At 35.9% G+C, this 23,404-nt stretch overlaps 2 protein-coding genes across 2 annotated transcripts; both read left to right on the plus strand.

Moving 5' to 3' along the window:
- LOC110260672 (olfactory receptor 6C65-like) lies at positions 6,183–10,515 on the plus strand. Its single transcript, XM_021091755.1, is given in 2 exon segments — positions 6,183–8,410; positions 8,413–10,515. Coding segments are annotated over 2 exon segments (936 nt in total). The 5' UTR covers positions 6,183–8,301; the 3' UTR covers positions 9,240–10,515.
- LOC106507488 (olfactory receptor 6C76) lies at positions 14,651–15,739 on the plus strand. The gene has a single exon (XM_013988289.2). The coding sequence runs from the start codon at positions 14,664–14,666 to the stop codon at positions 15,603–15,605; it is 942 nt and encodes a 313-aa protein (XP_013843743.1). The 5' UTR covers positions 14,651–14,663; the 3' UTR covers positions 15,606–15,739.

Consider the following 23,404-nt stretch of genomic DNA (forward strand, 5'->3'; position numbering starts at 1 on the left):
GATAGGGCTCAGATCCAACACTGTTGTGGCTGTGGCACACACTGGCAGCTGCAGCTCCAGTTCTAGCTAGCCCCAGAACTTCCATATGCCCCAGGTACGGCCCTAAACAGAAAAAATAAAAAACCTGTCTGTGTGATAAAGTCTCCTACATCCAGTGTGCCTGTTCTACTTATCCTTGTATCTCCTATAGTTTTTACATAATAAATGTTGATCTTTGCTATTTGGGGCATAGGTATTATATCTTCATTGTGAAGTCCAGGCTTTAATACTACAATATATTTAATACTTTTTGTACTAAATTTCAGAGTTACTCTAAGCATGGTATTGACATTTCTGTAACACCCCAATACCCACACAATGAAACGTCTTTAGGAAACTATTCAGATGGTTGATCCACAACCCATTATTTTCTTTCGATTTGTTAAGAGTGAGCCTGGAGCTCATTTGAGGCTCCTATGGAAAGAACCTCCTAGGGAAAGAAGGCTTTTGCTTCTCTTAGGAATTTTCTCTCTGAAGTTTTTGACAATTAAAACCATATATTTTTATCTCCCAGATAGTTCTAAAAATTTCTGATGCACTGACGTTACCCTAAAACGTTTTCCACTGTTGACAGAAATAGAGTTATACATAATCAAAAACAGGTGAACATTAACAAATTCTGAGAATATGAATGCCTAAAACATCCATATGATATTTACATTTTCTTGTCTCAGCAAAAACATTTTCTATCTCTCCTTGTAAAAAGTGTTTTGCTCGGAGTTCCCATGGTGCCTCAGCAGTTAATGAACCCGACTAGGATCCATGAGGATGCAGGTTCCATCCCTGGCCTCGCTCAGTGGGTTAAGATCTGGTGTTGCCATGAGCTCTGGTGAAGGTAGCAGACATGGCTCAGATCCCACGTTGCTGTGGCTGTGCCATAGTCTGGCAGCGATAGCTAGAATTCGACTCCTATCCTGGGAACCTCCATATGTCATGGGTGTGGCCCTGAAAAAGAAAAAAAAAAAGTGTTTTGCTCAGTTTGATAGTAACTTCGTTTAGAATTGGGAAATATAATGGCCTTTTCTGAGGCATCATAGGTGTGAATTTTTCAGCTTTTCCAGAATTACCTTTGTGTTTATCTCTTTGCTTGATAAGACTTTTTATTTTTTCAGTAGTTGTTTTGGAGATTCTATGGAAATATAAATATTTGCTTTGCATATGCTGATGTAGTTATGACTCAAGTAACATGGTACTCAGTCAAGTCCAGATCTTTGAAAGCATTTGGCAGAAAAATAGTGTTTTGGTAAATGTTTAACAACCAGTTCTCAGAAAAATATACACAAACATATTATAAACGTTACTAATATAATATACAATAAGAAAACATACAGTAAACTTCACTGTAAGTTCTATATGCTCAGTTGACGTTCAAAGAATGGTTTCACTGACTTTCACCAAACTCATGACTATTTCCAAACTTTGGCTGCCAATCCACCACATTTTGACAAATGGCTTTGAATTTGACAAGGCACTCAAATGCACAATTATAGTCAGAAGTTTCAATATACTCAATAATTGGTATAAAAATGTCTATCTAAAAAACTAGTAAATATATAGGAGATTTGAACAAACATCAATCTAATTGACACTTTTAGAATATTCCACCCAATATCAAAAGAATACTCACTCTTTGCAGTAACACACAAAACATTATCATAATGGGCTATAGTCTGGGTGACAAAAAAGTCTCAAGAAATTCACAACACTCAAGCCATACAATGTATGTTTACTGAAGACTGTGTAATTAACATAGAAATAAATATGTAAAGACCTGGAAAATCCACTAATATTTGAAAACTAATATATCAATATGTAACCTATGGGTCAAAGGAAATCAAAGAAAAATTAAAGGGCAGTTTAAATAAAATAACATGAAATTACAACATATCAAAATTTGTAGGGTGCAGCAAAAGCATTACTTTAAAAGAAACTTACAATTCCTTTGTGGTGCAGTGGCTTAAGGACCTGGCCTTGCCACTGCAGCAGCCCAGGTCACTGCTGTGGCACAGGTGCGATCCCTGGCCCAGGAACTTCCACTTCCTGTGGGCATGGCCAAATAAATAAATAAATGAAGTCTACTTTAAATCGTCTTCCAAAGGCCTTTGCAGAAATAAAAGAAACTTAAGATTCTCAAATTATATTAGAAGAAAAGGAAATTTTCAGATCAATGATCTTAACTTTCCATCTCTATAAACTAGAAAAACAGGAGAGCAAATCAAACTCAAAGCAGCCAAATAAAAGGAAATAATAAAGATCAATGTGGAAATCAATGAAAAAGATAACAGAAAAGTAAATAAGAAAATAAGAAGGAAAATGAATCTGGCTCTTTTAGAGTGCCATTAAAACTGACAAATTTCTAGCCACATTGAGAGGGAAATTATTGAGTGAATAATGTGGAGACTGTGAATTTCTATTTTTGCTTTTGGCCATGCCCAAAGCATGTGGAAGTTTCTGGGCCAAGGATCAAACCACACCACAGTAGTGATCTGAGCTGCTGCAGTGACAATGCTGACTCTTTAATCCTCTACATCACAAGGGAACTCCATAAGGTGGATATTTTGGACAATTTAGGCTGGTTAATTTAAAAACAAGTGAAATGGTAAAATTCCTGGAAAGACATAAATAATAAAAGTTCATTAAGAAAAAAATAAATATAACAGTCCCATATCCATTGTGGAAACTGCACATCTGATAAAAAAAAAAAAAAAAAACCTCTCAGCGAGTAGATCTAATGGCAAATAACCAAGGACATACAAAATATAATTTAAAAAAAGAAAAAGAAACTACAGCTAACATTTTACTTCACTGTGAAAACCTGAAGTATCTCAAACCAAGGAAAACATAAGACCTGGATGTTCACTCTTCACATGGTACTGTAGATCCTCATTTATACAACCAAGTAATTAATAGTAATAATAATAATAAGATATGAAAGCATTCATATTGGAAAGGAAGATGCAAAACTGAATTTATTTGCCAACAGCATAAACACCTACATAGAAAAGCCTATGACTTCTTGTTTTAGCTCCAACATGTAAAGAGCTTAGAAATTCTCACCTCTGCTTTACAACAAGAAAAAGGTGAAAAAAACTCAGTATTAATAACTTCATCTGGATCCAAAAGAGACATGAAGCTGCAGAGCAAACTGCACCCTAAAATCTGGAGCAAAAGAAGAATCCTGAGTCACAACTAAGACTACTTGCTCGTCACATGATACTGGCTGGAATCACGAGTAGGTAGGAACACTGTATTAGTAATTATGACACACTACTGGAGACAAGAGCTCATTATCATGAGAGTGAAAATTATCTAAGGATTGTCATAAAAAGGACGTCCCCACTTTTTTGTAGGTTTTGCCTCCTCTAATCCCACCATGTTCTCAAGATGAAAATCTGAGAAAGATCACCTCCTGATTCAGACGAGAAAGGGGAACCATTCTGAAATAATCCCAGAATACTCTTCAAAGGTCTACATTCCAAGGAAAAAGTTGTACCAGAAACTTACAAAGGCCCAGAAACACAGGCACCCTATAAGCCTGAGATTTAATCATACGAATGCTATTCTTCTTCTATTCTCTTGTGCTATTCTTTACAACTTAAAACCACAACAACAGAAATCAAAGTATCTCCCTCAAAAATACTTAGTTTCAGAAGGAAATCTTTACAGTGGAGAGATCTGGATGATATCCGTTAACCAAGTTTAATAGAGTTAGTTAGCATCAGTGATAAGACATAAGGATATCACACAGTCTCTCTAAATAACACACCGAAAAGGCCATACTCCCTCTGTAGTATTCTTCACACACACACACAAAATTATAGCTTCATATAATTCCTAGAAAACATCACACAAACAAAATTGGGAGTTATTCTACAAAGTACATGACCAATACTCTTAAAATACGTGAAGGTCATGGAAAATGAGGAAAGACTTAGGACCTTTCACAGATTAGGAAAAGCTTAGAAACCTGATCTCTAAAACAATGAAGGACTACAGACTTGACCCTCAACAGGTAAAGGGCATTGAGAGAAACACTGATGAAATCCGAATAAAAGCTGTACTTTAACTATTAGTAGTATAACAAAATTAGTTTCTTCGTTTTGCTAATGTTTCATGACTATATAAGATGTTGCCCTTATAGAGAGCTGAGCAAAATATATAAGGAGCTCTGTACTATTTTTACACATCTTTTACATCTAAATTTATAAAGACATTTTAAAATCTGGTGCTTAATCCCATCTTCCTAAATGTAAGAAATCATTCAACTAGTCACAGACAAACTCCTAAAATTGCATGTGCTGTGGCTACACCTTCTCCCTCTTATTCAAAAAGGACATGTCTGTGGATTCCTTTCCATTTATCCAACAGGGGACACTTTGCTTGTTCCTATGCTTGGCTAAATGTAAATAATGTGGCAGTAAACATGAAAGTGCAGATACTTGTCAAGTTAGTCTTTTTAGTTCCTTCAGGTAAATACCAGAAATGGAATTTCTGCATTATATGGTAATTCTATTTTCAGTTTTTTAAACCCCGGCCCACCCCCATACAGTTTTCCCTAGTGGCTGTACCAACTTATACACCTGCCAACAGGGCAAAAGAATTCCCTTTTCTCTACATCCTCTCCAATACTTGCTACTTGGCGGGTTGATAACAGCCATTTTACCAAGGATGAGATGACATCTCATTGTGGTTTTGATTTGCGTTTCCCTGATCATCAGGGATACTGAGAACATTTTCATGTACCTGTTGGCCATCTGTATGTCTTCTTTGGGAAAATATCTATTCAGATCCTCTGCCTACTTTCTATTTGGGTTTGGATTTATTTGGGTTTTGCTGCTGAGTTGTATGAGTTATTCATATATTTGGGGTATTGACCCCTTGTCACATACATGGTTTGCAAATATTTTCCCCCATTTTTCAGGCTACCTATTCATTTTTTTTATTCTTTTGCTGTGCAGAAGCTTTTTTATTTTGATGTAGTTCCACTTGTTTATGTTTGCTTTTGTTGCTTATGCCAAAAAAGTGTGGTCAAGAACAAAGTCAAGGAGCTTTCCATCTGCTTTCTTCTTTTTCTTTTATGAATCATTCATGAAAAAGTGACACTAAATAATTGACAAAAATATTCTTTCCAGGTGAATTTTTTTTCCCAGAGGTTTAGTTCTATACCCTTTCTTTACTGTGAGAAGGAAGGAAGGAAGGAAGGGAAAAAGAGAAGAAAATTCAGTCAAATATCACTGAGTAGATCCACTGTTCAAATGTCAGAGATTTCCTGGCTGAGGTTGGTATAAGAATGAGATCATTCCCCCAGAGAGCCTCATGCTATTAGGTTTTATCTTGAATACCAATGCCTGATAATAGAGCAGTATTTACCATAATCATTACCTCCAGTCCTATAAATGGTCCCTATTCTGCAAAGTAACAGCTATTGTTTTAGCTTTGATTTTCTTGGTAGAGCATTGACCACATGGTCTGGCATCCCCATGACACCATTAATTACATCCTGGAATTCATTAGCTGATTAATTTAACTAAAATTCAAGTGTAAAATACCCACTCAGGTCACACATTTTATCTATTCTCTCTAAATCCAAGAATGCAAGTATCTATAACATTTTAAATCTCTCAACTAACAATGCATAACCTTCCACAGAGAACCTCGGCTATACTTAAAAAAACACTCATCATTGTTTGTACTACAGAATCACCTAGGTTGGGATTTCTTCTATTTCCCAGTTAAATTTCTACCTCATATTCATGTTTTCTGATTGAAAGTTGCAAGACAGCCAATGAGAGTCTCTCTTCTTTTAAAATACTAATTAGGAAAATAATTTGAAAAATAATCAAGGAAGAGATAATGTTTTCATCAGCTTTTCTCTTTGTTTCATTCAGAGTCTAATATTGTAGGTAGAACTCTATATCCTTCCAATACATAATGACTCCCAAGGGGACCTCATTAAAAAGTGTTGCTAAAATTAATTGCATTGTAAATGCACTAGTTTTCCATCTCTAGAGAGGTTTTATATTTCCCTCAAAAAGAAACTCTTTCTGTGACCTTATATTCAAATATATATATTATCCCCCCCCCCCCCACACACACATACTCTGTTTCTTTTGGAGAAGAGCTTTTTGGAAAACTGTGCCACTGAGCAGTTTCAGAAAATTCGTGAAACACATGACATTTAAATTTCCAAACAAAATATTTTTGGAAGTTTGTTCATTGGATTCCTTACAGACTGATTATTTGACTGAGAAATGGATGGTTTATGACAAGGAATATCTGAACAAAAATCTTTAAATTTGAAATAGTGAGTACACAAATGTAAATTAGTTTATAAAATGTGTAAAAATGAAGGAAGCCTTTATATCTAAACATTGCATTTCTCTTCCCAAGATAATCAGAAAAATATTTCAGCTTAAACTATGATTTGGCTCCATCAAGGACTAGCATGAAAATATGTTTCTTCTTTATCTGCAATGTTAATTATCTTTAGAAATCATATAATGCTAATTACTCTCTTTGAAATGCAGCATGGGGACATTATGTCAATTCTTATTTTCTCTTCCTATAGCATCCTAAATTTGTCACAGCTGAGATCATACATATATCACACTTGCCTGTAGAGGGACTCAGAATTTTTTCAGCGAGTTCTAATCTTATGTGACCAAGTATAGTCATACCAGCCACAGGATGCATTATCCCATGTTTCTGTCATTCACATAGTCCTAACAACCCACACCTTGATTCTGTTATGAAATCAGTCTACCCTCAGAGTTCAATTATCATCAATCTGCTAGAAAGTACTCTTTCTAGTACTGGTAGCAGGCACATCAAGATATTGAGCATCTACCTCACTGGGATTCCAAAATTCCCATGACCTAAAAGTTCCCATTTTGTGGACAATCATTATTCCTAGTATCTGTATCTGTCAGGATTGACTGGTTCTGATTAGTTGATGCATAAATGCTGAGCTAAATCCATACAGCTAATGAAGTCTCTGGATTTTGAGGCCACTTCTAATCAAGGTTGGATACACATTACTCAATTATTAATGTGGCATTTAATTCATCAAAAAATGAATCAGAATCAGTGTTAAGCACTACGAATAATGCAGTGGCAGACAGACATGGATGCTAACACCTATATATACTTCTCATGTGACCTTGGGCAGGTTACATACCACCTCTGTACCTCAATTTCCTCAGCTGCAAAGTGAGTCTCTTAATAGGACCTACCAAGAACATTTTGTGGCAGAGGGTCAAAGCTTCTCGAGATCTTTGCTATAATATTAATGATAAAAATAAAAATAAAACTGTATAATTTGTTATATATATTGTATAGTTTGTTATATATATTGCTATTATTGCTGTTATTACTTTTCTTCCAATACACTTTCTTTCCCAATCAGAACCTCAAAAACTATAGTTTGAGAAATAAACTATAGTTTGAGAAACAATGAAATTACCAAATATTTATTTTTGAAAGCCAAGTTTGATGAAGGTTGTCATGCAATAAATTGCTGGAAAAATTATTTAATCATAGAGGAAATAATATGATCTTTTTCATTGTTTACATGATTGACTATATATAAGGAGTCCAACTGGAACTTTTACACTGTGGCTTTGTTTCTTGATGAGGGCTAGCATTGTGCTTGTGTCACATTTAGTCAAAGAGGAGTGAATACGATCAATTTTCCATAAAGGCAAAGGGAACTGATTTCCATGAATCAATTAATAAATGCAACATTTTCTGTTTAACTTTTTACTTAGACAAAAACTTATTTAGAAAAAGATTGCCTTCCAATTCAAAAATAAGTTTTCCAAAAGCAAAATTATCCTGTAGAATTTTATAGACAATATGTTTTCAAAAATACTATGTACTTAATATCTTGTTTAATCTTCCCAGTGAACTACTTCCCAATGAAGTATGCTAAGCAGTTTTATCATTGTTACTCATTTTTAGGACTGTAAAAAACAAACATCTATGTGTTAAATAACTAATAAAAAGTATACAGCAGGAAATAATCCAAGTTTGGATTAAACTCCAAGTTTTTAAAGTAATAAAACACAGATAATTTTTCGCTACTAAATACATTCTGATAAGAGTTTGCGATTCTGACAGTAACAATTTTTTTCTTCTTGTTAATGCATGCCTTACTGTTCTTTGTGCAGAATAAGAGCGCTATAAATGTATTAGACAATCATATCAGGAGATGATATCCACTCTTATTTTTACCTACAGATCTGCAGAATTCAGAGTTCAGTCATGCCAAATAAAACAACAATTAGAGAATTCATTCTTCTGGGACTTACGGATGACCCCGAGTTACAAGCTGTGATATTCTTCTTCATGTTGTTCACCTATTTATTAAGTGTAGTGGAAACATGACCATCATCATGTTAACGCTATCAAATGTCTGTTTGAAGACGCCTATGTATTTCTTCCTCAGGAATTTCTCTTTCTTAGAAATTTCATTCACTACGGTCTGTATTCCTAGGTTTCTGATCAGCATTGCAACGGGAGACACAACCATTTCCTATAACGCTTGCATGACACAAGTATTTTTTTCAATCCTTCTGGGTTCCACAGAGTTTTTTCTTCTGGCTGTGATGTCCTATGACCGCTATGTGGCTATCTGCAAACCTCTACACTACACAACCATCATGAGTCACAAAGTCTGCCACCAGCTTGTCATCAGCTCCTGGCTGGCTGGTTTCCTCATTATCTTTCCCCCGGTGATTATGGGCCTCCAGCTGGATTTCTGTGACTCCAACATCATTGACCATTTCACTTGTGACTCTTCTCCTATGCTACTGATTGCTTGCACTGACACAAAGTTTCTAGAGTTTATGGCATTTTTCTTAGCAGTATTTACACTCATGGTAACTCTGGCCTTGGTGATTCTCTCTTACACACTCATCCTCAGAACAATTCTCAAGATCCCCTCTGGCCAGCAAAGGAAAAAGGCCTTTTCTACTTGCTCCTCCCATATGATTGTGGTATCCATTTCTTATGGGAGTTGCATTTTTATGTATGTAAAAACATCTGCAAAAGAAGGTGTCGCTTTGAGCAAAGGGGTGGCAGTACTTAATACCTCTGTTGCTCCCATGCTGAATCCCTTTATTTATACCTTAAGGAACCAGCAGGTAAGACAGGCCCTTAAGGACATCACCCAAAAGATGTTATTATCAAACAAGCATTAATCACTATGAAATCTACAGCTGAAACCGCAAATTAACCACACATAAATACCAATTACTGTTCTAGGTGGTAGGTATACAGAAGGGGATAAAGCATACAGAAAAAAAATTCTTGCTATTGTGGAGCTAGCTTACTTCTAGTGAGGGATAATACATATTAAGGTGTCAACCTCACAGAAAATTAAATTACCTAGTATTTTAGTAAGTGAAAATGCTATGAACAAAACTGAAATACTTTAAGGAAAGGAAGGTAGAATTCACATTAAATAGGGTGGTCAACGATTTCACAGGCATTTTACACCTCTTTTTAATTCCCTTTTTCTATTTCCAAAGTATTTCTCTGTATTCAGTAATTTTTTTTCCAATAATTTCCCCAGGTCCTTGTATTCATCTATTTCACACTGTCAAACACAGGGAAATGTGAAGTGTGACTGAGGTAAACATTGGTCTTAAATTTCAAAAGACAAGTGGAAAGTTCTAGATAGCCTGTTCAAACCCCACATGAAAATAAATGGTGCAAAATGAAGTTCACAACAACCTCCCACTAAGGAATGAAATAAAACCTAAATTCAAGGCTTAGAAACCCGTGCTTTAGGATTATTTCTACCAAAGGACTCTGCCCCATCCCTCCTCTTATTTCCTTATTCTATTGAGTCAGATAGTCAGAATCTGTAAAGAGAAAAATAGCTGATAAATAATTATCTCCCAGTGATAATGGGTTATTCAACCTGTCCAGGTTACGTTCCTCCAGCTCTGCTTCATCAAAAATATTTATCTACATCTTCTCAGGTTACACATTTTCTATTGAACAGTAAACTTAAATTGTGATAGACTGCAGCAGTTTGGGAGGGTGATTTCTCCCAATGACTGATACAAACAGAAATTACTACTAATTATTAATAAAACAATTAATGACTTACTATCAGGAATGACTGCTTTTACCCTACATGCGGTGACATTTTTTTTGACATATCACATTATCAGAAAGTTTTAGCATTAAATAGACAGAGGTGGATAGTCATAAAACTCAGTTCATGAAATTACTGAAAATCAGTGCAGAGTGTTTACACACTTATTTAAACACATATAGGGGTAAGAGAACCCAATTTCATGGGTACTCAAATAAGAAGGGAAATTCAAAGACAATTCACACAGCTTTGCTGTTTTCAAACAATCATGCTATTTAATTAGGAGGAATGAAAATATAGTAATTAGGAGTTCCCACTGTAGCTCAGCGGTAAGGAACCCAACTAGCATCCATGAGGACTCAGGTTCAATCCCTGGCCTTGCTCAGTGGGTTAAGGATCCAGCATTGCCATGAGCTGTGGTGTAGGTCACAGATGTGGCTCAGATCCTGGGTTGCTGTGGCTGTGCTGTAGGCCAGTACCTACAGCTCTGATTTGACCCCTAGCCTGGAAACTTCCATATGCCATGGGTGCAGCCCTAAAAAACAAAAACAAAAAAAAATAAGAAAACAGTAAGACTGATACAAAGCTAATTACTAAAAAATCTTCTGCAATTCTAATATAATATAATATGAAGCAAACAAAAATGTAAGGTTACAACATTCCAAATGTTTACAAAACCATAAAATTGTATAATTATATGACACCAATGTAATTTTAGTACTATGTAAAATTATATTTAAAATACTCTTGAAATCTTTAGGATAAAGTATTAATTACCAAATATTCATATATAAACAGATAATATGAATATATATGTGAATATATACATAAAATATGGAAGTAATTACTAAAAAAACTATACCAAGTTTGAAGAGCTGTGGCTACAAAACACTCCCAAGACTTATTAATATCATATTAGATGCAAAAACCATTTATTTGTGTGTTTGATTCCACTCACTAGTTTATTTTTTAATTTAAAAAAAATTTTTTTTCTTTCTAGGGCCACACCTGCGGCATATGGAAGTTCCAAGGCTAGGGGTTGAATTGGAACTGCAGCAGCCAGCCTATGCCACAGCCACAGCAACATGAGATCCAATCTGCCTCTCCAACCTACACCACAGCTCACAGCAATGCCAGATCCTTAACCCACTGAGTGAGGCCAGGGAGAGAACCCATGTCCTCATGGATACCAGTCAGGTTCATTACTGCTGAACCATGACAGGAACTCCAACACACACTGTAGTTTATTAAAGTGTGGCAGAGTTCACATGCAGGAACATGGTGGAAGGAACTTAAAACCCTAGTAAACTGAATGACTAGTCTCAGTGCTTTACATATAGTTTTTATATCCAAGAACAGAGCCTATAATCTCATATTTTTGTAGAAGATTGGTGTGGGTATCATTTTATATTATTGAGAGGGGTTGAAAATAATTTTCTAGTCTCCAGCATCAAAAAAACTATTAAGGTGTTTAAAATAACTGAATTTTCCATCCAGGGGGATTATACATATACCGTGTTGCAGGAATAGCAAATAAAAGAGACTTGCCCTGAACATCCCTTTCCCATGACTGTGGCAAATAATTACAAATAGGTTGGAAAATTCTTTCTTGAAGAATGAAGCTATGACTCCAGAATTCTTCTCAACACAGAGTCAGTGTTGTAAGAGTTGAGCTGTGAGATGAGATTTATTTGCACTCTTGATGTAATCTAACTTTCTCACTTTTGAGTTAAAGAAAGTAAACCCAGAAAGGGGAAGGGAATTCTCCCAACTGACTCAGTGAATCAGTGCAAATTCCAGTCTACTTCCCAATTCAAGTAACTTTCCATACGCCATTTTTCCTGTGAACTTGTTCCTTGCCTGGTCAATGCAGCTCAGATCCCACATTGCTGTGGCTGTGGTATAGGCTGGCAGCTGTAGTTCTGATTTCACCCCTAGCCTGGGAACCTCCATAAGCCGCGGGTGTAGCCTTAAAAGTTAAAAAAAAAAAATTATTTAAATATCCTAGTTTTAACTTATATATGTTCAACAAGATATTATTTCAAAGAAGTTATATATTTCAGCATTGTACTTATTCACTATGGAATAAACTGTGCTTAATTTGCTTATAGCTTTAGCAGACATTAAAATGTATCTTTGGTTTTATTCCAACACATTAGAAATAATATAGACACATAAAGATGAGAGTTTCATTGTTTCTAATTTTAGATGTATACTAGTTATTTAGCTCAACTGATGAAGGGAGAAATACTTCCTAAGGAAATGTTAGCAGAAATGATATAGCTTAAAAGACTTTAATAATTTTAAAATTATTTTATACAAAATGAAACAGGTGTTTCTTCACTAATAGTCTTCTGCCTGCTTTGCCTTTCAGATTTTATACAGACACTACACTGTGTTAAGAATTATTTATCTATCATAGGAACGTGATCATCAGAAACCATTGGTTTATTTTTGCTAAGCTTCCCACCATCCCCCCACCCCAAATACCTGGGCATCACCCTGCTGGATAATTTCCCCAGTCTTCTCCTGGGACACAGGTCCCATAATATCAATTAAAATATACTCACCAAAGTTGCGCTTGCGCATGATTCATCAGTGACCTATTACTATTTCCCCAAAGGTCTTTAAGAATTTATCTCATAGACTATTTCTGAAGAAAAAAAGTATGTCTATAGCTAAACACATTGAAAGTGCTAGGTTAACTTTTTTCGTAAGGAATATAAATGGCAATGGATCTCTGTGAAATATCAGAACAGCTCAGCAAAAAAAACAGCTCTAGATTATTTTTCTTTTATAACTTTCATACGAAAAGTTGGTTTTAAGACAGCAGGTGGGTATTTTAGGATTTCAGATTTGGAACAATGATGAAGAAAAGCATGAGGAAACTGTTCCACAAGATGTTTTGAGATGAAACTTGAAGGTTTTTATGAAGGAACATAGAGCTTTGTGGGAAGAGAGGGAAAAACAGTTATTTCTCCATGAAGCATCAGGCTACTGCTTGTCTTATGATTTATGGTAATTGAGTGCATTTAGTCTGCATTCAGTACTTCACACTACTCATCCATCTTTGGACAATATGTAAGTATTTTAGTTTATTTTTAACTGATGTTTCAACTTATTCATTAAAAGCACTGATTACTACCTTCTGTTGTCTTCCCCTCTCTATATATATTCATTATATATAGGGTATATAAACTCTACATAATATGTGTGTTCCATAGTTAAGTCTGTAAACTTAAATGTAAAAAGATTTCAAATAGTGATTTTTATCATTTAAAAAATATGTGGAATGTGGTATGCTTTCCTTAATGTTGGTACATTTACAAGGCCTGATGCATATTCCTGGCGTGGGAATCCAAGATAGTTCTAAATAACATATGCCAAGTATGTAAATAATACATATGGGTACTTCCAAGCTTCATTAACATATTTCGTGAACATATTGTTTGATACTGAACTATTAAATTTTTAAAAATTATTTTATCGGTAATTTTGAAACAATTGAGTGAAAAATCACTAAGTTTATTGCATTTTCCTGGTTTTTAGTTAATCAAGAATAAAGATAGGGAGTAAGAGGCTCCATTAATTTTGGAAATAGAATAGAGTAATGGAATTGGAAATATGAATTATATTTACATAAGCCATTGTTTAATATAAATTAAAATTTATAATACATTAATGACTCAATCTCTAGATTTTTTTACAGAGACAAAGGAAATAAATAAGACAACAAGGGTAGAAATCACTACTTTTCCCAAAGAATACATAGATTATTCCTGGAAAATATTAAATAGGGCTGGGCTGATCACTGATTTCCATCATAGGTAAGAATTTTATGCCTGGAAAAGTTAACATAAGAAAAGCATAATTTCCTCTATATTTTAGCTAAACAATGAAGCATGAAAAGAGCTCAGGTTCAATCACTGTATTTCCCAAGTAACAACAGAAATAAATGGAGGCAGAGTAAACACAGAGCAATGAATCGGAGGGCAATATGAAGAGTAAGAAGACTGATGTTAAGCAGAAGGCACACCTGCAATATGTGTACAGATATAGGGAAAATAGAGACTATAAATATAGAAGGCTATATACATTCTGTGAAAATACAATCATTACAAAAAATCATTACCAAAAGGAGTGACAGATATAATTTAGGCTTGTCTAATGGACTTATACTTTGTCTTGATTTTGCCAGTAAGATTTGTCAAAAATCAACCACCTGGGAGTTCCCGTTGTGGCTCAGTGGAAACGAATCTGATGTATCCATGATGCAGTTCAATATCTGGCCTCTCTCAGTGCTCAGTGGGTTAAGGATTCTGTGCTGCTGTGAGTTGAGGTGTAGGTTGCAGACATGCCTTGGTTCTGGTGTTGCTGGGGCTGTGCTGTAGACCAGTGGCTACAGTTCTGATTCAATCCGTAGCCTAGGAACCTCCATATGCTACGGGTTCAGCCCTAAAAAGACACACACACACATACAAAAAAAAAAAAAAAAAAAAAAAAAAAACCACCACCAGAAATGAGAAACAGAACATCCGTGACCGAGTTCATCCTCCTGGGTCTGACCGACAATCCAGAACTACAGGCTGTGATTTTCTTCTTTTTACTTCTCACCTATGTGCTGAGTGTTACTGGAAACCTCACTATCATCGTTCTCACCCTGCTGCATTCCCACCTGAAGACCCCCATGTATTTTTTCCTCAGGAATTTCTCCTTCTTAGAAATCTCATTTACGTCCGTCTGTAATCCGAGATTTTTGGTTAGCATTCTAACAGGCGACAAATCTATTTCCTATAATGCTTGTGCTGCTCAGCTCTTTTTCTTTATCCTCCTTGGCTCAACAGAGTTTTTTCTCCTGGCCTCAATGTCCTATGACCGTTACGTGGCTATCTGCAAGCCCCTCCACTACCCAACCATCATGAGCCACAAGGTCTGCTACCAGCTCGTAGGCAGCTCTTGGCTGGCGGGTTTCCTGGTGATCTTTCCACCACTGACCATGGGGCTGCAGCTGGATTTCTGTGACACCAACGTCATCGACCACTTCACCTGTGATTCTGCTCCTTTACTGCACATCTCCTGCACAGACACAAGCACTCTAGAGCTCATGAGCTTTGCTCTGGCTGTGCTGACTCTCATGTCCACCTTGACGCTGGTCATCCTCTCCTACTGCTACATCCTCAGGACGATGCTGAGAATCCCCTCAGCCCAACAGAGAAAAAAGGCCTTTTCAACCTGCTCCTCCCACATGATTGTTGTCTCCATCTCTTATGGAAGCTGCATCTTCATGTACGTGAAAACCTCAGCAAAGGAGGGGGTTGCTTTGACAAAGGGGGTGGCCGTGCTCAACACCTCTGTGGCTCCTATGCTGAATCCATTTATTTACACCTTGAGGAACCAGCAGGTGAAACAGGCATTTAAGGACCTTACAAGAAAGATACTTTCCTCAAAAACATTGACCTAACACAATTTATAACCAAAACGCACAGCAACTGTTAGCAGAGAACCAATAAAGAATTCGGAGTTGCCGTCGTGGCGCAGTGGTTAACGAATCCGACTAGGAACCATGAGGTTGCGGGTTCGGTCCCTGCCCTTGCTCAGTGGGTTAACGATCCGGCGTTGCCGTGAGCTGTGGTGTAGGTTGCAGACGCGGCTCGGACGCGGCTCGGATCCTGCGTTGCTGTCCGATTCAACCCCTAGCCTGGGAACCTCCATATGCCGCGGGAGCGGCCCAAGAAAAACATTGAAGAATTCAATGTTTTATTTCTTCTATTCTCTTAACTTTACCCCTCTCAGAGCTATAACTGCTTATGGTATCTTCTATTCAATGTTCTTATATGACATATTCTATTCTCCTTATGTGAATTTAAGCACAAAATCATTATGAAATGACCTGTAGAATTTCCTATGATATAACAAAAAGAAATGGCTAAAATCAGTTTCTGTGTTAACATATGTACCTCAAAAATTATGCGTTGTGATACTTATCACTATCTAATTTATTTAAAACAGCATATAGCATTAGTATTTTAACTATTAAATCATATAAATGTATAAACAAAAGTACCTACATATAGATATGTATTTACATTTATATATTTATATGCTTTTATTTATTTGTGTAAAAGTATATATATCTCCACTGCTTTAATGTTTTTTCCCCCTGTAAAATGACACTTAGAAGAAGTTCATGGAATATACAATATCGCATATACGAACAAATATTAAATTTTTTGTGTCAAACTATGGTGATTAGAGGACATTGATTTTTATATTTATCAAGGAACTTCCTTCACAATTTACTTAGTTTCAACATAAAATAGAAAAACTGAACCATATATCTGTCATTATTGCAGCAAAGCAGTAAGGTATTAGAATAACTTTGAGCTGTTTTTCTCTTCTTTAAAGCAATTTGCTGCATGAATGTTAAATAAGAATAAAATAATGTAACAACTATATCATTAAGAATACTTTCATATTACAGATGATTTCTAATTAGTTATTACATAAAGGAAAGATATTAGCATGCAATCATTTTTCTATAAAGCAATTCCACTGAGAGCTAGCATTTGGCTCGGTAATGATGCCCTCTTGAGACCTTTACCCAAGATTGTGGTTAATAATACTCTAACCACAGAATATACAAGTTCATAGTACTGCTTCTTCTCATTTTTTTAGTTGTCTCAGCATAGTTTTATAAGATTCACCAATGGGTATATGTGGGATTATACTGTTGCCAAATGCACATAAAAACTAAAACCATATTAAAGAAAAAAAAGTTTTGGGGATTGCCAATCTTTGGCTGATTTATAAATTCCGTTAAATTCTCTGAGCTCAGGAGCCAGGAAGAAAGATTCATATATGCTATAACTTGTTGCTTAATCTCACTCGTACATGTACCTCTTTTTCTCATTTTTTCTACATCATGGTTTTGTTTGAATGTTCTCCTTCTTCCTTCATACAGATACTCTACTTCACATAATAAATGCCATGCTGCTTTGTAGCCTCCAATTCATTCTTTTCAATTCACAATGCAAAGGGAATAAACTCCCAACCACCAACTCCAACAGAAATGTCAGTTTGAAAGAATTGATCCACCCATCCTTGAGTGAGTGTTAAACACTGACTGATTCTCAGCCACCACATGTGTATTGGTTAGTTTAAATGTGCTGGTTTTATGTCGCCTGGTTTGTACTCTGGATCTGTCATTTACAAGCTTGAGACTCTGCTGGTCATCCTAAAAGTGTTTATAATGTTAATCATTTTTACTGTCATTGTTCTCATAAGTTACTTCTGTTCACTTATCTGCCTACGTCATATTATTTATGGACAGGCAGAAGTGTAGGCTGGTAGCTCTTCTTAGCTTAAGTGAGTAGGAAATAGTTCTTGGATAAAGAAAATACCATCCAAATTTGTATCAGCCAACTTCACTTGGCCAGTTTGATTGTATAAAAAGCATACTATATCCAATCTCCTGGGACAGCCATGACGAAAAAGAATATAAGAAGAATATATATATATAACTGAGTCACTTTGCTGTACAGCAGAAATTGCCAGAAATTTGTAAATCAACCATGCTTTAATTTTTAAGGAGTTCCTCTTGTGCCTCAGCCAGTTACAAACCCATGTAGAATCCATGAGGAAGCAGGTTCAATCCCGGCTTCCCTCAGCAGGTTCTATCCCTGGCTTCCCTCAGCAGGTTCTAGCCCCGGCCTTGCTCAGCGGGTTAACACTTGGTCTAGCTCAGAATTTGGCACTTCTACAAGCTGCAATGTAGATTGCAGATGTGGTTTGGATCCAGCATTGCTGTGGCTGTGGTGTAGGCCTGCAGTCTCAACTCCAATTTGATCCTTAGCCTAAGTACAGCCATTTTAAAAAAAATTACAGTATGCATACCTGCAGATGCAGAAGCCCTTAGCTGATTAAAGGCCACCTAAGGATGCATATCCACACTCTTTAAAAAGCAGCATCCTCTTGGTAAATTTATCATATTTAAGGGTCAGCCTTCTGTCTTGTCCAAGCGACATAATTCATCAGATTTTGGTTCTACCATTGCATTTTAGCTATTTATTTCCACCATAAAGAAATGTTTATTTTTAAGTTAATTTTCCATCCTGTAAACCTCTAAACTCCTTTACTAAATTGAGCTTGATTGTAGACCCTGCCTTGCCAGCAGTGTTCTGGGTAGCATCCACTTTAAAAAGGTGCTCATGTGGAGTTCCCATTGTGGCACAGTGGTTAATGAATCCGACTAGGAACCATGAGGTTGAGGGTTTGATCCCTGGCCTTGCTCAGTGGGTTAAGGATCCAGCATTGCCATGAGCTCTGGTATATGTCACAGACGTAGCTCGGATCCCATATTGCTGTGGCTCGGGCGTAGGCCGGTGGCTACAGCTCCAATTAGACCCCTAGTCTGGGAACCTCCATATGCTGCAGGAAGCAGCCCTAGAAAAGGCAACCCCCCTCAGAAAAAAAAAAGTGCTCATGGAATTTGGGATATGGAGTGTAAGGACAAGACAGCATAGTTTTGCAGTAGCTATTGGCAATAAGGATTCAGCAGTATCCATACATTCTGCAAATTGCAGAACTATTGCTAAAGGTACCTGAGATGACTACAGGCATTTTCTCATATTCATACACTATATGCATTTTTATTATTTCCTTTGCCTTCCTAGTTTTTCCATTGCTTCTGTGCCCTCTTTTCCTGCCCTGTATTAATTCTCTCATCACCTGAAATACCTTGGGTATTTCAATTTTCCCTCCACAATCCCCTTAATAGAGAATTATTATTATTACTAATATTGCTTTTTAGGGCCACACCCATTGATTATGGAAATTCTTAGGCTAGGGGTCTAATTGGAGCTATAGCAAAGTCAGATAGGAGCCATGTCTGCAACCTACACCACCGCTCATGGCCAATGCTGGATCCTTAACCCACTGAGCGTGGCCAGGGATTGAACCTGCAACCTCATGTTTCCGAGTTGGATTCATTTGCACTATGCCACAGCAAGAACTCTCAATTATTTTAACAGCCAGAACATTTGACTTAACCCAGACACTAAATTTTCAAGAACCAAACTAAGATGTTGGTATTGAAAAGTGAGAACACTAGAAAGGTTTTACTGGTATTTGGAAGTAGAACCCACAAGATTTAATGAAAACTAGATGGAATGCTGCCTGGTTCATGAATCATTTTATGAAGCCCATTAGACCTTCAAATTTACTCAGCTGAATTTTGTTTTTTAACAGTGTGTAAGTGCATAAACTAAATAGTTTAGAGATTTATTGGTGACTGGTTCTAAAGTCATTGTAGGAGCTATAGAATAACAAACTTTAGGGGAAAATTCATTATGGACATAGAATTCTCAAAGATAAGTTGTACAAGAGTAATAATAAGAGTACAGGAGTGATGAGACAAAGACCCATTTTTACTTCTCCATTCATTTGTTTTTTTTGTAAATCAACAAATATTGCTTATTTTAGTGAAAAATGAGACTATGTGGCTATACAAGCATAAACAACCCAAAATTATATGCCCTCCACATAATTCCTTTGTTAAATGCTTGGTGATTCTTAGTGCAGATTATAGATGGATTGATGATAGACAGATGTTAGGTAGACAGAGGATAGACAGATAAGGACAGGTACTAGTACATGCTGTACTACTCTACATCTATCCATTGAGTTGATGGTGTCAATTTTCTCCTTTTTCCCTTGAGTTTGATTAATTCCTGTGGTGTATTTCCTATTACTAAGTTAATGCATATTCCTCTCGTGCCCTAGAGGATTCCTTTTCACACAAATTCACAAACACCTTCAGTCTTTCCAGACATCTTTGTTTATTCTACATTATATCTTTAATCTTTACACACACACAAAAAAAATCACTATGGCACTTCTTTTCCTACATCTGATATATTGCTTTTTAGGGCCACATTTGTGGCATATGGAAGTTTCTGGACTAGGGGTTCGAATAAGAGATGCAGCTGCCAGACTACATCGCAGCCACAGCAACTCAGGATCTGAGCCATGTCTGCAACCAAAACCACAGCTCAGGGCAATGCCAGATCCTTAATCAACTGAGTGAGGCCAGGGTGAAACTCATATCCTCAGGATACTAGTCAGGTTCATTTCCACTAAGCCACAAAGGGAACTCCTGATCAATATTCTTTATTTATTTTGTTACCATTTGTTGCTTTCATAATATGCTGAAATGAATCTAGTTGAGTTTCTTCTTTCTTTAATTTAAAACTTCTTCTTAAATTGTTTCTACTCCTCTAACATATGACATTTAAGAAATATTTGCTCAATCGGTGCTGTCTTCTTTTTATCTCTGCTTTCAAGTCTAACACTTTCCACATTATGGCTTGAGGCTTCAGTGTTTTAGAATCTCATTGTTTTTGTTTTTTGTCAATATGTAGTGACATATAATTTTATTGTACACCAAATGTTTAATAAACACAATAGCTAACTCTCACAGGTACAGCACTACCACAGCAAAGATCAGTTAAAGCCCCTTTATAACTGCATTTAGGACTTTCTTGTAAAAGAGCATCATTTCTGAAATTGGCTTCTTAAGCACTGGCTTGTGGAATATTACTGTTTTGGGACTTTTCACAGCCATATTAGTAGCCTGTGAGAAAAACTACTTCTGCTAATGGACAACAGATGGAAAAGAACCACAATGAATTAAAAGGTCATAAATTGCTGAGTCAAACTTCTTTTAGTCTATCTTATTCTGTTCTCTCTTTAGAACTCTGAAATACATGCCTTTTCTCCATAATCTCTTCAAGAGCATACCATTTATCACATGCATAACTTGTGAATTTCAAAAAAAAACACTAACTGCCATTTCATCCAGAAAGGATAAGAAAGTCACTTAACAAATGAAGAAAGTGACATACAAATATTTTGGAAATTTAGCTTCCTTGAGGATGAAGTTAAGGAAAAGTTGAATTAAATATTATTCTATTCCTGAAAATGATGGGATAAGTGGTTTATATCTAAAATTATACTGAAAATCAGAAAAAAAAAGATGGACATACATATTTTTAAGTAGAGTTAATTAGCAATATCGTTACTCATCATAACGCTACCTTTCCCCTGAGACATCTGCTGATACTGGAAGAGATTGTTGTGAAGCTTAGAAGCTAAATACAGTTTATAACAGAACCATGGAATTGTGAAAAAAATTATATAATTTGGATTAGGGGACACAAGAGGCAAATACAGTTTATAACAGAACCATGGAATTGTGAAAAAAATTATATAATTTGGATTAGGGGACACAAGAGGCAAAGTTCAGGTAATCATCCCAAGGCTTTGAACTGGAAGTACCATGAATTCATTATGAAGAGTCGAAGGAAAAATTGGATATCCATATGCAAAAAAAGAGAGAAAATCTAGACCCAGTCCTTACACCCTACAGAAAAATTTACTGAAAATGGATCATAAACATAAAATTAAAATGCAAAACAACTGAAAAAACTAAAGTAACATAGGAGGAAATACAAATGACCTTGCATGTGGCAATAATTTTACATTAGTTTGTATTGGTAATAATTTTACAGTATTTTAGATACCAACAACAAGGCATAACTTATGAAAATGAAACAGTATCAGGTGGGTTTTATTAAAAATTAAAACCTTCTGTTATGTGGAAGACCCTGTCAAGAAATTAAGAAGACTGGGGAAAAAATATTTGCTAAAGACATATCTGATAAAGGACTATTAATCAAAATAAACAAATAACTCTTAAAATTCAACAATAATAATATATACGACCCAATTAAAATGGACAGACACCTCGCCAGTACTGATATACAGATGCCAAATAAGCACATGAAAGATGTTTAACATCATGTATCATTAGAAAATTATAGATTAAAATAATGAGGTACTAGTTAAAAATCTATTAGAAAAAAACAAGTGAAAATCTTAAGAAAAAAATGTTATTTTTAAGTTATTGTTTTGCAACATAGGAAACAACAGCTTTGCTTGGTAGCAATATAGGCTTATAACCAACTTGAATTAGATTCAGATACACGAAAACATTAATTTGAAAATATATATGCAACTCTATGTTCATAGCAGCATTATTGACAATAGCCAAGACATGGAAACAACATAAGGGTCCATGAATGAATGAACAGATAAAAAAAGACATAGCATATATACACAATGGAGTATTACTCAGCCATAAAAAGAATGAAATCCTGACATTTGGGACAACATGAATGGACTTTGAGAGTATCATGCTAAGTGAAATAACACAGAAAGAGAAATTACCATAGGATCTCACTTACATATGCAATCCAAAAACAAAACAAGACAGAAAAATACTGAACTCATGGATACATAAAATACACCTGTGGTTACCAGAGGCATAAGGTAGGGGGTGGGTAAAATGAGTGAGGGGGGCCAACTCTACGGTGATGGAGGTATATACACCTGTGGTGCTATCACTCTATAGTATATATAGATACTGAACATAATGCTGTACACCTGAAACTTACATATCTTCTTTACAGAAGACAAGGCAAAACAAAAAACCAAAAATCTATCAGAAAGGTTAAAATCTGAAACACTGACAACACCAAATACTGACCAGGATGTGTAACAGAAAATCTCACGCATTACTATATGAATCCAAAATAGTGTAGCCACTTTGGAAGAGAGCTTGGTGATATCTTAGAAATTTAAACATACACTTACCCTACAATCCAGCAACTGCACACCTGAGCAAACAAAATAAATAAATCAATTGATAAAATTGTAGATGTAAATTCAAATATATCAGTAATAGTTTTAAATAGAACAAAACACACAGTGACTTTTCTGAGGCTCAAACAGATACTGCATTTCACAAAACCAGAACAGTTTACAGTATTAACTCACAAGTATTGTGCGCAGGAAACTCACCATGTCAGAACAGTAACATCAGGTATCTCCCAGTCCTTGTAGCATCCAAAACAAGCCTCCTTTGAAATTCCAAGTGCAAAAGAATCATGATTCTCATGGATAAGTGCAGATCCACTTAAGTTTAGAAGCCTCAGGCTTCCAGGAAATTAAAGCGTCTCGTAATAATCTGTGAACATAGCTTCCACGGTACCTAGAAGAGACATGACAAGTTTCTAGTTATCACACTCAGCAAAGTCCAAAGCCAAGGTCACCCAATTTGTATTTTTAGTTCATTCACACTTGTCCCAGTACACATGACAATCAGGATTGGAGTTATTATAATTGATGCAGCCTAGAATAACA

This window comes from Sus scrofa, chromosome 5 (assembly GCF_000003025.6).
Source record: "Sus scrofa isolate TJ Tabasco breed Duroc chromosome 5, Sscrofa11.1, whole genome shotgun sequence".
Taxonomy (NCBI): Eukaryota; Metazoa; Chordata; class Mammalia; order Artiodactyla; family Suidae; genus Sus; species Sus scrofa.